This window comes from Prinia subflava, chromosome 6 (genome assembly GCF_021018805.1).
Source record: "Prinia subflava isolate CZ2003 ecotype Zambia chromosome 6, Cam_Psub_1.2, whole genome shotgun sequence".
Lineage (NCBI taxonomy): Eukaryota > Metazoa > Chordata > Aves > Passeriformes > Cisticolidae > Prinia > Prinia subflava.
In genome coordinates, this window is record NC_086252.1 from 10,570,686 (window position 1) to 10,582,153 (window position 11,468).

General features: G+C 40.7%; 1 protein-coding gene across 6 annotated transcripts in view; it reads left to right on the forward strand.

Annotated features, from left to right (window-relative positions):
• Positions 1 to 11,468, forward strand: part of SLC39A10 (solute carrier family 39 member 10) — a 110,807-nt gene that overhangs the window by 86,781 nt on the left and 12,558 nt on the right. For all 6 annotated transcript variants that reach the window (XM_063400197.1, XM_063400198.1, XM_063400199.1 and 3 more), the window contains 5 exons: positions 1,576 to 2,649; positions 4,077 to 4,278; positions 8,322 to 8,491; positions 9,443 to 9,652; positions 10,960 to 11,080. In XM_063400197.1, coding sequence (XP_063256267.1) covers positions 1,585 to 2,649; positions 4,077 to 4,278; positions 8,322 to 8,491; positions 9,443 to 9,652; positions 10,960 to 11,080 — 1,768 coding nt within the window. In that variant the 5' untranslated portion in view covers positions 1,576 to 1,584. The remainder of the gene's footprint in view (positions 1 to 1,575; positions 2,650 to 4,076; positions 4,279 to 8,321; positions 8,492 to 9,442; positions 9,653 to 10,959; positions 11,081 to 11,468) is intronic.

The window sequence follows — 11,468 nt, forward strand, 5'->3', positions numbered from 1 at the left end:
ACCTGTCTGATGTCCATGGAATCAATTTTGATGCAGATGCCTCCATTGGACAGATATTCTTCTGAGCTTATATTTTTAAATGGGACAGCATTGCTGGAAAAGAGTTTTGCTTAAAAAAAAAAACTGTTTAAGTTTTTGAAGCTCCAGTGAAAAATGAATTTTCATATTTTGGATTTGTAAAAGTTAACAGGAGAAAGGTTCTTCCCGAGTCTTCTTCGTTGACACATTTGTTTGCCATATAAAGTCCTTAGAAGGCAGCTCCTTCCTTTTCTCTGCCAACCTGTTAAAACTATAGGAGCTTCCAACAGACTTTGTGTGTGTGTGCGTGTGTGTGTGTGCGTGCAGTAATGCGGTCACAAGTGTTTAAGCACAAAAGAGCAAGCTGGTATTTTGGGAAAGTAAGATGGACTTCAAATGTTTCTGGTTTGCTGCAGAGCACTTTCCTGCCAGTTTCACAAAGCGCATTTTACTGAGCAGCTGTAGGGGGCTTGGGAAGGACAGCCAAATTTCTCCTGTCTCATGTGGGAGTCACTGGCACTTCAGGATGCGCTGAGCAGGTCACTCATGTCTGGGAATGTAGAGCCAGCGGCAGCTCGAGTCAAGGTGCACATCAGGAGCTAAAACTGCTGGCAGTGCTAAGAGCTTAAAGCACAGCTGGCCTGTTTCCTGTCCCCTTACATCCTTGCACATACTGCAGTGTAAAATGGTGAACTGTTTGCAATTCTGAACACAAGATAAGCTTTTGCAGTGTCTCCTTCCTAATCCGGTGTTGAATTGTAAGTTTTTTACATGTAACACCAAACTGAAAACCACATTGTCTGAATGATGTAATTTCTAAGAATCAGCATTAACTGCTTTCAGCTTGACAGTTGTCAGCATTAACAGTATTTTTGAGTTGCACAAGCAGGTGTTTTCTATATAACCCTACTTTTAAATGGATGTCCACGTAGATATTTGAAGTTAGTAAACCAGTGTAAGTGAAAAGTACTAAAAATACAAACATTTAAGCAATACATTGAAGTTGGTTAATGACATCTTATTTTTACATTGGTAATCGGTGATTTCAAAATAGGGAATTGTGCAGTGTGTGTTTAGTGGAGGCACTTTAGCAGCACAAAAGAGAACAAATGGTGCGTGGGTTTTCAGCTGTATTACCTGCCTGTCTCCCCTGTGAACAGGAAAATACAGCATTATTATTTTAAAATAATTTTTATTGTTCTAGCTTGTGTTTTATCGAGATTTTCAATATTATAGCTTATCATAAGTATAGATGCCTCTGAAAATACGCACAAAAATATTCTGATATGACTGATTGTAAATGTTGTTAATCTTTTTCTTATCATCACCTCTAGTAAGTGTGGTTTGTAAAAAATACAGTCTGTCTTACTGTTGGATAAGAAAAGAATATTAAAACAATTTCTGCAGTAAAAGTACTGCAATTGCTATTCTTTTATTGCCAATATCTAAAAAGTTTTGTGAGTGATTCAGTTGGCATAAGTACCAAACTGCTACGCCATATAAATTGACATTGAGATTGCTTTTACAGCTAAGTGCTTCCCTTTGTGTTTCTTGTAGGAAACAGAAATGAAGGTACACATGCACACAAAATTTTGCATCATTTGTTTGCTGACATTTATTTTTCATCAGTGCAATCATTGCCATGGAGATGGACACAACAATGGTCCCAAAAAGGATCGTGTACACGACCATAATGACTATCAGATCTCAAATGAATCATACTTCCAGAATGGAGGAACAGAATCTATGCCCAGTAAATTTTCAACGTTGGAAGCAGAAAATGAACAAAAATACTACATTGAAAAGATTTTTGATCGCTATGGTGAAAATGGAAGATTATCTTTTTTTGGCCTGGAAAAATTGTTAATAAGCCTTGGTTTGGGAGAGGTAAAAGTTGTGATGATAAATCATGATGATATTGGCCACGATCATGTTTCTCACTTGTATGCTTTGGAAGTACAGGAAGGAAAGCATTTTCATCCTCATAACCATGCTCACAGCCACTCAGATTCAGAAAACCAGACCACTGTTGGTGTGTCTGCAAAGAGAAATCATAAATGTGACACTGAGAGAGACACGGCAGTGCCCTCCGTGAAGGAGGATGGCAAACACGTCCACAACCAAAGCCGCCGTCACCACCACCACCACCACTCACGCCCGCACCGGCACGAGCACAGCGGCACGCGCCACTCGCGCAACGATTCCGTCAGTCACGGTGACCATGCAGAGCAGAGCCACGAGCCCTCCACGGAGACAAACACCACTCAGGATCAGCCAGAACGGAAACAGCGGAAACAGAAGAAGAAGCAGAAGAAGATCAGCGAGACGTCAGGAGACACCGCGTGGGATTATGCCCCAGAGCACGATCCCGGCGATCAGTACGAGCACAACCGCGTTCACAAACATGACCATGTCCACGACGCCTCTCACTTGCACGGGCACCACCACGAGCACAGCGGTGCCCGCTCTGCCGGCCACGGGCACCAGGATGGCATCGTGGGCAGCGCCACCGGGCACCGCCACACCAGCAAGCGAGAGGCCTCGCACAAGCAGATCAGCGTGAGGAAAAACGCGCTTCCCGCAGCACGCGGGCACAAGGATCGTAGTGAGGACGAGCACAGACATGAAGAGGTGAGTGTGAAATGGAGGGCTGGTGAGTTGACTTTCAGTGCTGTCAATAATAATTGAAGGTGCGTACCCACAAATAACAGGCACGTTTGGGACCGTAGTGTAAAAGAGGTAAGCAGAGTGACAGTACTAGAGGTCACTGCCACAGTTCGGAGCTTACTCCGTGAGTGGTCATTTCTGTGTGCCCATCACCCATCTTTCCTCACAGACCTATCGTCCTGCCTATCTGTATGAAGTTGACCTGTAAAGCTTTCTGAGATACCCTTACAGGTGAGGTTTTCCCCTTCCCAATATTCTGGAAGACTGTCACCACACACACCTTTCTTGGACTTCTCTCTGAATCTGAGATCATTAACATTTTTGAAAACTGCACAGACACTCTTTCCTAGAATACCTGCATCCTTTCAGCACTCTTCTGGTATCTTTGTCCTAAGAGATTAGGAAGCAATTGCAGGTGTAGCTTCAGTAGCACTGTGCTCAGTGGAATCTCTCCTGTTTTGTCCTCAGCATCCATTATTTCTGCTTGTGGAAATGCATTTTATGGAAATAGTTTGCTCTGGCTCACCCCTGGAAAATGTATGGTTTGTCCTAAGTCTGTACCCTCCCTGCAGTATCCTGTATCTGTAACCTCATTGGCTGGAGAATGTTACCGCGCCCCTTTGAACCTCTGTGATAAGAATGCCAAGGCAGAAGGCTCTGCCCCTCTTGCCCCTCGACCCCTGGAGGCGTCCGGACGCTCCTCTCTCCTCTCCCCCCCTTTCCCCCTCCCCCCTCCCCTTCCCCTCTCCCTCAGTGAATAAACCCTCACCTCATCAGCACCCCACCGGCATCTGAGTCTCCTTGCCTGCCAGCGCGGGAACACCACGACCCCAAAAGACCCCGGGGGTCTCCGGGGGGCACTCCCCGGGGACCCCCCATAAATTTAAACAACAACATCTGCCAGCACCATAAATCCCTTCCCCTTAGCTGACTACAGATGCAGGACCTTGTAAAGTCATAATTTTCAGCTGGAAGGATGGAGGGAGTGCTGAGTTCAATGTTTCAAACTGTATTAAAAAGTAAAACTCGAAACAAAAGCTTGGTAGGTAAACAGAAGTGTTAAAAAACCTATTTTGGATTTACATTTTTCCACTCTTCACCTGTTGCTCTTTATTCATTGCTTGTACTGTGTAAAGAACATGAAAACTGCTTTTCATTGACATTTATCAAAAGCTATATAGGTGTTGGGAGACCTGAATTTGCAGTGCAGATATTTTTACTGTTTCTTTCTCTCATAAACCACTTAGATCAGTTTAAGACATGTTTTAGCACTGGTGGAACATTTGGACCAAAGTTTTTGCTTTGTTTGTGCTCTCAAATAATATCCTGCATTTTCCATAAGTGAAAATAGATGCCTTTGTATTTAATTTGTTTGTACATTTTGCTTGCAGTGCTTAAATGCTACACAGCTGCTACGGTACTATGGTCTGGAAGCCAGCTCTCTAATATCTCCTGAGTTCTTCGTGTACATATGTCCTGCTTTGCTCTACCAGATTGAGAGGCGGCTTTGTATTGTACATTACGATGAGCTGGAAGATCTTACAAGAAATAAAAATGTATCAGTTGAGAATAAAGATAAAACAGGTGCATCAGGTAGGTGTCTTTTTTTCTTAGTGGGACTGAGGTGGTCCATCTGTTTATCTCAAAGTTGGAAAGTTGCAGTGTTACTTTGGCACCAAATGTCTTAATAAATTTGACCTGGACCTACTAATTAAGGAATAGAGAATAACACTTCCATCACAGTTCATTCACTGGAAAATAAGATTTTAGATCTTACTATTTTTATATTTTAGCAGTGATATAGGTATGTAGAATTGACAAGCAGAATTTTTGGTGATCTTAAAACACAGGCATAAGCAAGTACAAGAGCATTTCAATTGCCATTTCTGACACTTCCCTTTTCTGACTGTTTCTCTCTAAGTACATGAGAAGTGTTCCATCAGAATCCTCTGTTGCCAGTTTTAATATTTTTTGTGTGTACCTTGAGTAAAACTGAGTAGACTTCTTATCACCATAGTTCTAAGTTAATACTTTACCTTACTACTGCTAAAGCAGTTACTTTAAGGTAGAATCCATTGTTGTGATTTCACAACTGAATGTACGTTTCCAGTACATTTGCCTCTGCTATCTTTCATAACTTATAATGGAACTGTTGATGTTTAGTTGTATTAAAATATTAAGAATTTAAAAAATCTTGGATATAAGGTCTGTATTTTGAAAATAAAAGTATTGGTAATGTGAATATTGATTAGTACATATATTAGCATCATTAGAAATAAAGCTTGAAATAATTGCATTCTCATAGATGTGTTGGGAAGTTAATAAGTGTTGGGAAGAATGCATTGCTGGTAATGTTTCTTAACAACTTAACAGGAGTCCTTAAAATAATTAACTTCTTATAGATAAATCTCCTCTAGTGACACATATGCTGTCTTGTTAGCTGTTAGAGATTGCTGTAAAGCAGGTACAGTGGGTGTTTTGTACAACAGCAAATTGCTTTGTGGTGTGGTCTCAGTGTAGTGAGAGCTGACCCCTGCCTCACTACCAAGAGCATTGCTAGAGCAGCTCTAAGCATCTTCTGCCAATTAAAATGTTAAAACCCTATACAAAACTGTCATATTGCACATGCTTTGAACCAGTTTAATTAGGAAGCTTCTACAGATGAGTGCTTCTTTTTAAAAGATTGCACTTTATTTCTGTGTAATGGGAAAGGGAGTTCATTAATAACTCAGCTTGAAGACTTTTACCATTTTAAGAGACTTAATTTGCAAAATTAGTGAAGCTTATTGTGAGTGTTTAACATGTTTTATGGCATCTGATACCTTGAGTATAAATAACACCTTTGCCAGTTAGTTGTAAAAATTTGGGTTCTAACTCAGTGATTTGGCTCTCAAACAGTAACCTGCAGGTCAGCTTGATTAGGTAATAATAAATCATTCTTCATAACAATTTCCTGTATTGTATTAATTACAGCAAGATTTCAGTTGATATAATTGTTCCTTCTTATGTAAGGAAGCAAATCAAAAAATATCAGATCCTAATGGGAATACAAGGATTTTGGGAGGTGTAGGGTAAATGTCAATCATAGAGTAACTTAACATATAGGTTGTAGGACTGTGCTGAAATGAAAGCGTGTGCCCGCCTGAGCTAATAGAAACATTTTTAGATAAAAGTACTCACCAAAATCAGGAGGATGCAGTCACTTTTCAACATGAGCTTTTTGTGCTTTACTTTAGTTTTAGTTAAAGCTTTCAAACAATCTTAACAGGCCAATATTGCTTCTGTTCATTGATACCAACCTGTGAGGTTTCCATTACCTCTGCTACTGTGGTTTGCTAAAGCAAAATAATTTAATTGACTGATGGCCAAAAACTTACGAAACCATGTTGGGTTTTCTTCCTGTAATTTACAGATAATTCTGTGTCATCTTCTAATGGAGGATTTTCAAGGCCTTATCCATAGAACTGAGCTTTCACAGTGTAGCTGCTGGAAGAGGGGCTGTTGTCACCACTGAGACCCCTAAACAACTGAAAAGGGCTCAATGAATGAAGCCAATAGCAGTCACAAGTAGACAGGGAGTGTTTTGTTTAGAGATGGAGATCACTTAGAGCAGTTGAGTAGAAGTGTCTCAGATCAGATACAAGCTGTAATTCTGCCAGTGCAGATGCCGGTGCTCCCTGGAGCTCGAGCCGAGGGGCACAGATTCCATATTCTAATCTCATGTGCCTTGTCTTAATCATGATGCCATGTTTAGGTCCTGTATCACCCACAGGAGCATTCCAGCCCCTCAGAGCTGTATTTGCCAAACCTGCTATGATAGGTGGAACTTAAGCCTTTCCACTTTTCTCCATGTAAGGCTGTTGATCGTCTAACCTGGCACTTAACGCTGGAGTGTGTCCAGCTTGGGGGCAGCATCCTGCCCAATGGCTGGGTCACTTTTATCTGGGCTGCATGTGCACGTGTGCTTGATTGAGCCTTGAGGGACAGCTCCACGTATGCTGGGTTTTCAGCAGAGCCTGTCAGTCCAGGGTATGTGGCTAAAGTGCTCTGGGGATCAGTCAAGGCTATGGCACTATTTTGGTCATCGGGGTCTGGCCTCAGCTTTAGACCTACTTTTGTATTCCTGTTTTTCAACCTCAGTTTTTCAGTTCCTCATCTGACTGCAGACTTTGCCTCATCACCAATTCTCTTTTCCTCTGACCTCAGTACTCATGTCTGTCAATGCACACCTCATACTGTCTAAAGCTTTTTCCAGTCATTTTCTTCCAGTGGATGTGGTCTTACAGGCCTTGCATTTCAGCTGGATTGTTTCCTTTTGTCCAGTGTTGTGGAATGACAGCCACAGACTTCGTAAGAACGAATATCCCAAAATAAAATTTAAAGCAGCAGATGTTGTGAGCTTTGGTGTTGAACAGACCGAGCCTGCAGCAGCCACTGTTCTTTTGGTAAAGCCGAATAAATCTGCTCCATAGCGGGTTTGGGACAGACAGAATTCATGGGGTGTTTCACCCTGATGTTGACACTGAGCAGCTTCAACATATTTGTTCCTCTTTTCTTCTCCTCTCACCTCTTTTCTTCTCCTCTCACCTCTTTTCTTCTTCCTCTCATCTTGCCACATTTTCCAAAATGTTTTCCCCCACTTGTGGACCCTCACAGATGCAAGGAAAGTCAGACTGTGCTCTGAAATGTGGAAATGTTAGTGATTCTAAGTCAGGAGTCGTAACTTACATTAAAGGTGGCAAATTGTGGTAGATATTTTTGATTAAAAATGGAGCTAGGAAAATCCCTGTGGAAGAAAATCAGTGTCTTTGTGCTAAAACTTAAAGAAAATACTTTATTAGAGTGAGATTCTTACTGAAAGAGCCATGTCTCTGTTTATAGGATCTGTTTGTTCTGTAATTCCTTCAATGTCATGTAGAAATTTTCATATCTTCCCTCATTAACAGGAATATGTTTGGTATACCACACCCCATTATCACTTCTTCTTCTAATGGCAACAGTAGAGATTCTCAGAAGAAATAAATGCTGCTATTTAGTGGTAGCAAATTGCTTTCAGCTTTTCAAGCTCTTATTGTAGCATTCGATTTTAGAGTTCCTTTGCCAAAGGTTGAGTCTTCTCATGAATAAGTGTATGTTTGAAAGCACCAGGTGAAATAAATAGTGCCAAACTAAACATGTGACTCCAAACGGGGAGAAATACAGAATCCAGGAAAATCTTGCATCAGAACCATATTAAAAATAACTGTTACATACACATTAGTGCTTGTAGAACCCTAGTATATAAGGTAGCAGAGATGGGTTTGTTTCAGTATGAAAGCTTTTGCATTTTGTTTCATGAAGAGCTACAAAGCTAAGCCTGGAACTAACAATCAGGAAGAACTGCTGGGCTCTTTTTAGCTAATTTTCTTCTGATGTCTCTATATTATACTGTGCTGTAAATAAGCCTGTGTATTTTTGGTTTTGCCGTGGACTTCAGTACTGCCTTTATATCTTTCAACACCTTTTGAATGAACAATCACACAACTTAGGTTAAAGGAAAGTCACCTTCTTAAGAAATAGTTGAAAGTCATTAATCAGCCTTAAAAGTTTTCCAGGTGTTGTTCTGATAACCTTTCTGTGTTTCTTTCTTCCCACAGCCTGGTTTTGTGGTATCATCTCTATCACCGTCATTAGCCTGCTTTCCTTGCTAGGTGTGATCTTGGTTCCCATCATTAACCAATGGTGCTTCAAATTTCTTCTAACTTTCTTGGTAGCTCTGGCTGTAGGAACAATGAGTGGAGATGCACTGCTCCATCTCTTGCCACATGTAAGTACGTTCTCCTTACCTTTTACTCTTAATTGTAAGTGAGTCTAGAACTTTTGAGGAATTGTTTGATAGTGTCAATAAAGAAATGTTCAGTGATGCACCTGTAGATTGATTGGACTGTGAGGAACCAACACTGCTGGAGACTTTCTGCTGACAGAAAGGAAGGAAATGTGTTTCTCTAAAAAAATGTGGGAAAAGCAGTTGTGTTCTGATTGCTGAACTGATGTCACGCTTTTGTAAAACACTCATGAGCCCAACAAGAGTATTTTAAAATTAGCAGTACTGCTGTCTCTTGTTTACTGATAGTTGTATATCAGTACCACCTAAAAGTATTTCCTGGGGATTAACCTGCCTGGTTACTAGACTTGAGGGAGAAAGTAACCTCTAATGTACTGAGTCAAGCAATTGCCCAGGGAAGGTAAGCAGCTTTTCATTCTTAATGGTGTACTGTAATTCTTAAAAGGGGAAGTGTTTTCTAAAACTTTGTCACCTCAGTTGTTTAGCACAAAGTTGTTTAGCACAAATATTTACATGTTTTGTTTGTATAATTCTAATACACATTTTTGGTTATGGTTTTAGGGTTTTTTTAAGTTCATTTTTCAGATCAGAATTTAGGCGGTAACTCACTGTAATAGTTAAAAAAGTCATGAGGCTTGGTTGCTAATGGGAGTGTAAGAATGGTAATTCCTTGTGATATTTCTGAATGTTAGTCTCATCTTCGACATCATGAGAGAAAAGCTGAAGCTACATTATTTATCCCCTTAAAAAAAATCCCAGAGGATTTTTTTTACTGATTAGGGTAATGTATAGTCTGTTGAAAAACTTACATGGCAAAATGTGTTAGCATGAGGCAAAGCCAAGAGGCGGTGGGGGTTGATGTTGTTTTTTGTGGCCCAGCGCCATTTCGGTGTCCTGTTGCACTAGTGGTGTCACTGTTGTCTGTCCCGGCAGTCCCACGGAGGCCACAACCACAGCCACCACCACGGCCAGGGGCACGTGCACGAGCACAGGCGCTCGCACCGGCACGGCCACGCGCACGCCGAGGGCTTCCTGCAGGAGAACGATCCCGTGCTCAAAGGGCTCTTGGCGCTTGGAGGCATTTATGTTCTCTTCATCATTGAGCATTGTATAAGAATGTACAAACATTACAATAAACAAAAGGTAGGCACTGAAATTGGTTGCTGTTTAAAAATGCGTTACCTAAAGCTACCTTGTGAGTGTTGAGGAATTGTGTTTACTCTGTGAACAAGTGCTGCTGCTGCTCTGTGTTCTGTCTGATGTTATGTGAGGTTCCCTTTCCTAAAGAAATTGCTCTTCTCAACAAGGTAACTTGGGAAAACAGTGGAGAAATGTGATGGAAGAAGCGGCAGGTTTCTGGCCGCTACATTTGGAGACAGATCCAAGTAAGAGTTTGCAGCTCTTCCTCTAAATCTCCCTGGGTTTTTTGCAGAAACAGGAGAAAGCATTGTGTAAGAAGAATCTGTTTATAGAGCCAGCAATTATCAGACAATTGACAAGCAATTTAGCAGTTTGCTCTTACCTAACAATGCCAGTGTAACAGAGGTATCCAGGTTTTCCACATCAGAAAAATGCTAAAATTTTCAGACCTTCTGCTTTCTATAAAATACCAGTAAATTTTAACTCGTTTCTGAAAAAAATATTGGATTTTCAGTGCTGGAGGCATTCTGCATTTATGATTGGGGTATAAAAGGAGAGCAAATACTCTGAGGAATGTGAGTGCATGGAAATTCAGTTTTAGCTTTGCCTTTGTTAGTCAACTTTGAGGAGAAAATTATTTTGGTGAAACTCCAACTTGCTTCTCCCAAAATGACTGTGAAAACGTTTCAGCTTCTCTGTTTTCATATCAGACTTGCTGTCTGAGCTGGACAGGCAGCAAAAGATTTTCTGTGTTGGAGGAGGCATTTCTTAAATTTTCTGATAAAAGGATGAAAACTGTTACATCGGGCATATCATCTTTGAGATTAATTAAATCCTTCAGGCTGCTTTGACAAATCCTTGGGGTTTGCTGTATGGGCTGCAGATAGAAAAAAGCTTGCTGCTTTCTTAAAGGAAAATACAAGGAAGTTATAGGAATATAAAACAAAAAAAAATAAAGTTCAGCAAATTAGAGGACCTGTTTTTGCTGCATGTTTGCTTTCTTGAACAAATCTAATAGCTGTGTGGATTTGGGCTGTGAGAGCAATCCAGAATAACCCCTCTTACTAAAGTGAAATCTACCTGTGTGTGTGTGGTTGGAAGTGAGATTCCATGGTAAGTAGTTAAGAACTCCTGCTGGGATAGGGATTGTTGCTGAGCCTTATAAAGATCAACACTGAAGTAACGTATTTCTGTCATACATAGGAGAGAGTAGTTTGGTCAATTTAGAAAAGATTTTTGGAGCATTTCAGCTCCTGTTATTTCCATTAATGTCCTTTTACAAACCAGACCTTACCTGTTTTCTGTTGCAGAGTAAACAGAAATGGTGCAAAAACACCCAGACTGAAGAATCACCAATTGGAAGGAAACTTTCTGATCACAAATTAAATAACAGACCAGATGCTGACTGGCTTCAGCTGAAACCCCTTGCAGGTAGGCAGTTAGTGTCAGAATTCTCTCTGACTGGGAGGTCCAAAGCAGGAGCAGGTTACTGGGGCATGGTGTATAGCATGTAACCTCTTGTACAGTTTTGCTGCTATTATGCAAATCATTGTTAATAAGACTTAATAGGCTTTTCCCTATTAAATCTTTTTTTGTTTTCCTAAGATCTGAGAGCACTGAACATTTCCTAATATGCATAGAGATGGTTCTCAGACTTCTGAAGCAATGTGTTTTGGGTGGCTGTGGGTCTTTGTTTGTTTGTTTTCAGGGTTTGTTTTCAGTGAGGGTTTTGTGTCTGAGTAGCTCAGCCCTGGCAAAAATTAGATCAAAAATGAACACCCACATAATGAATGGGGATATCTGTTCCACTTTGAAGATT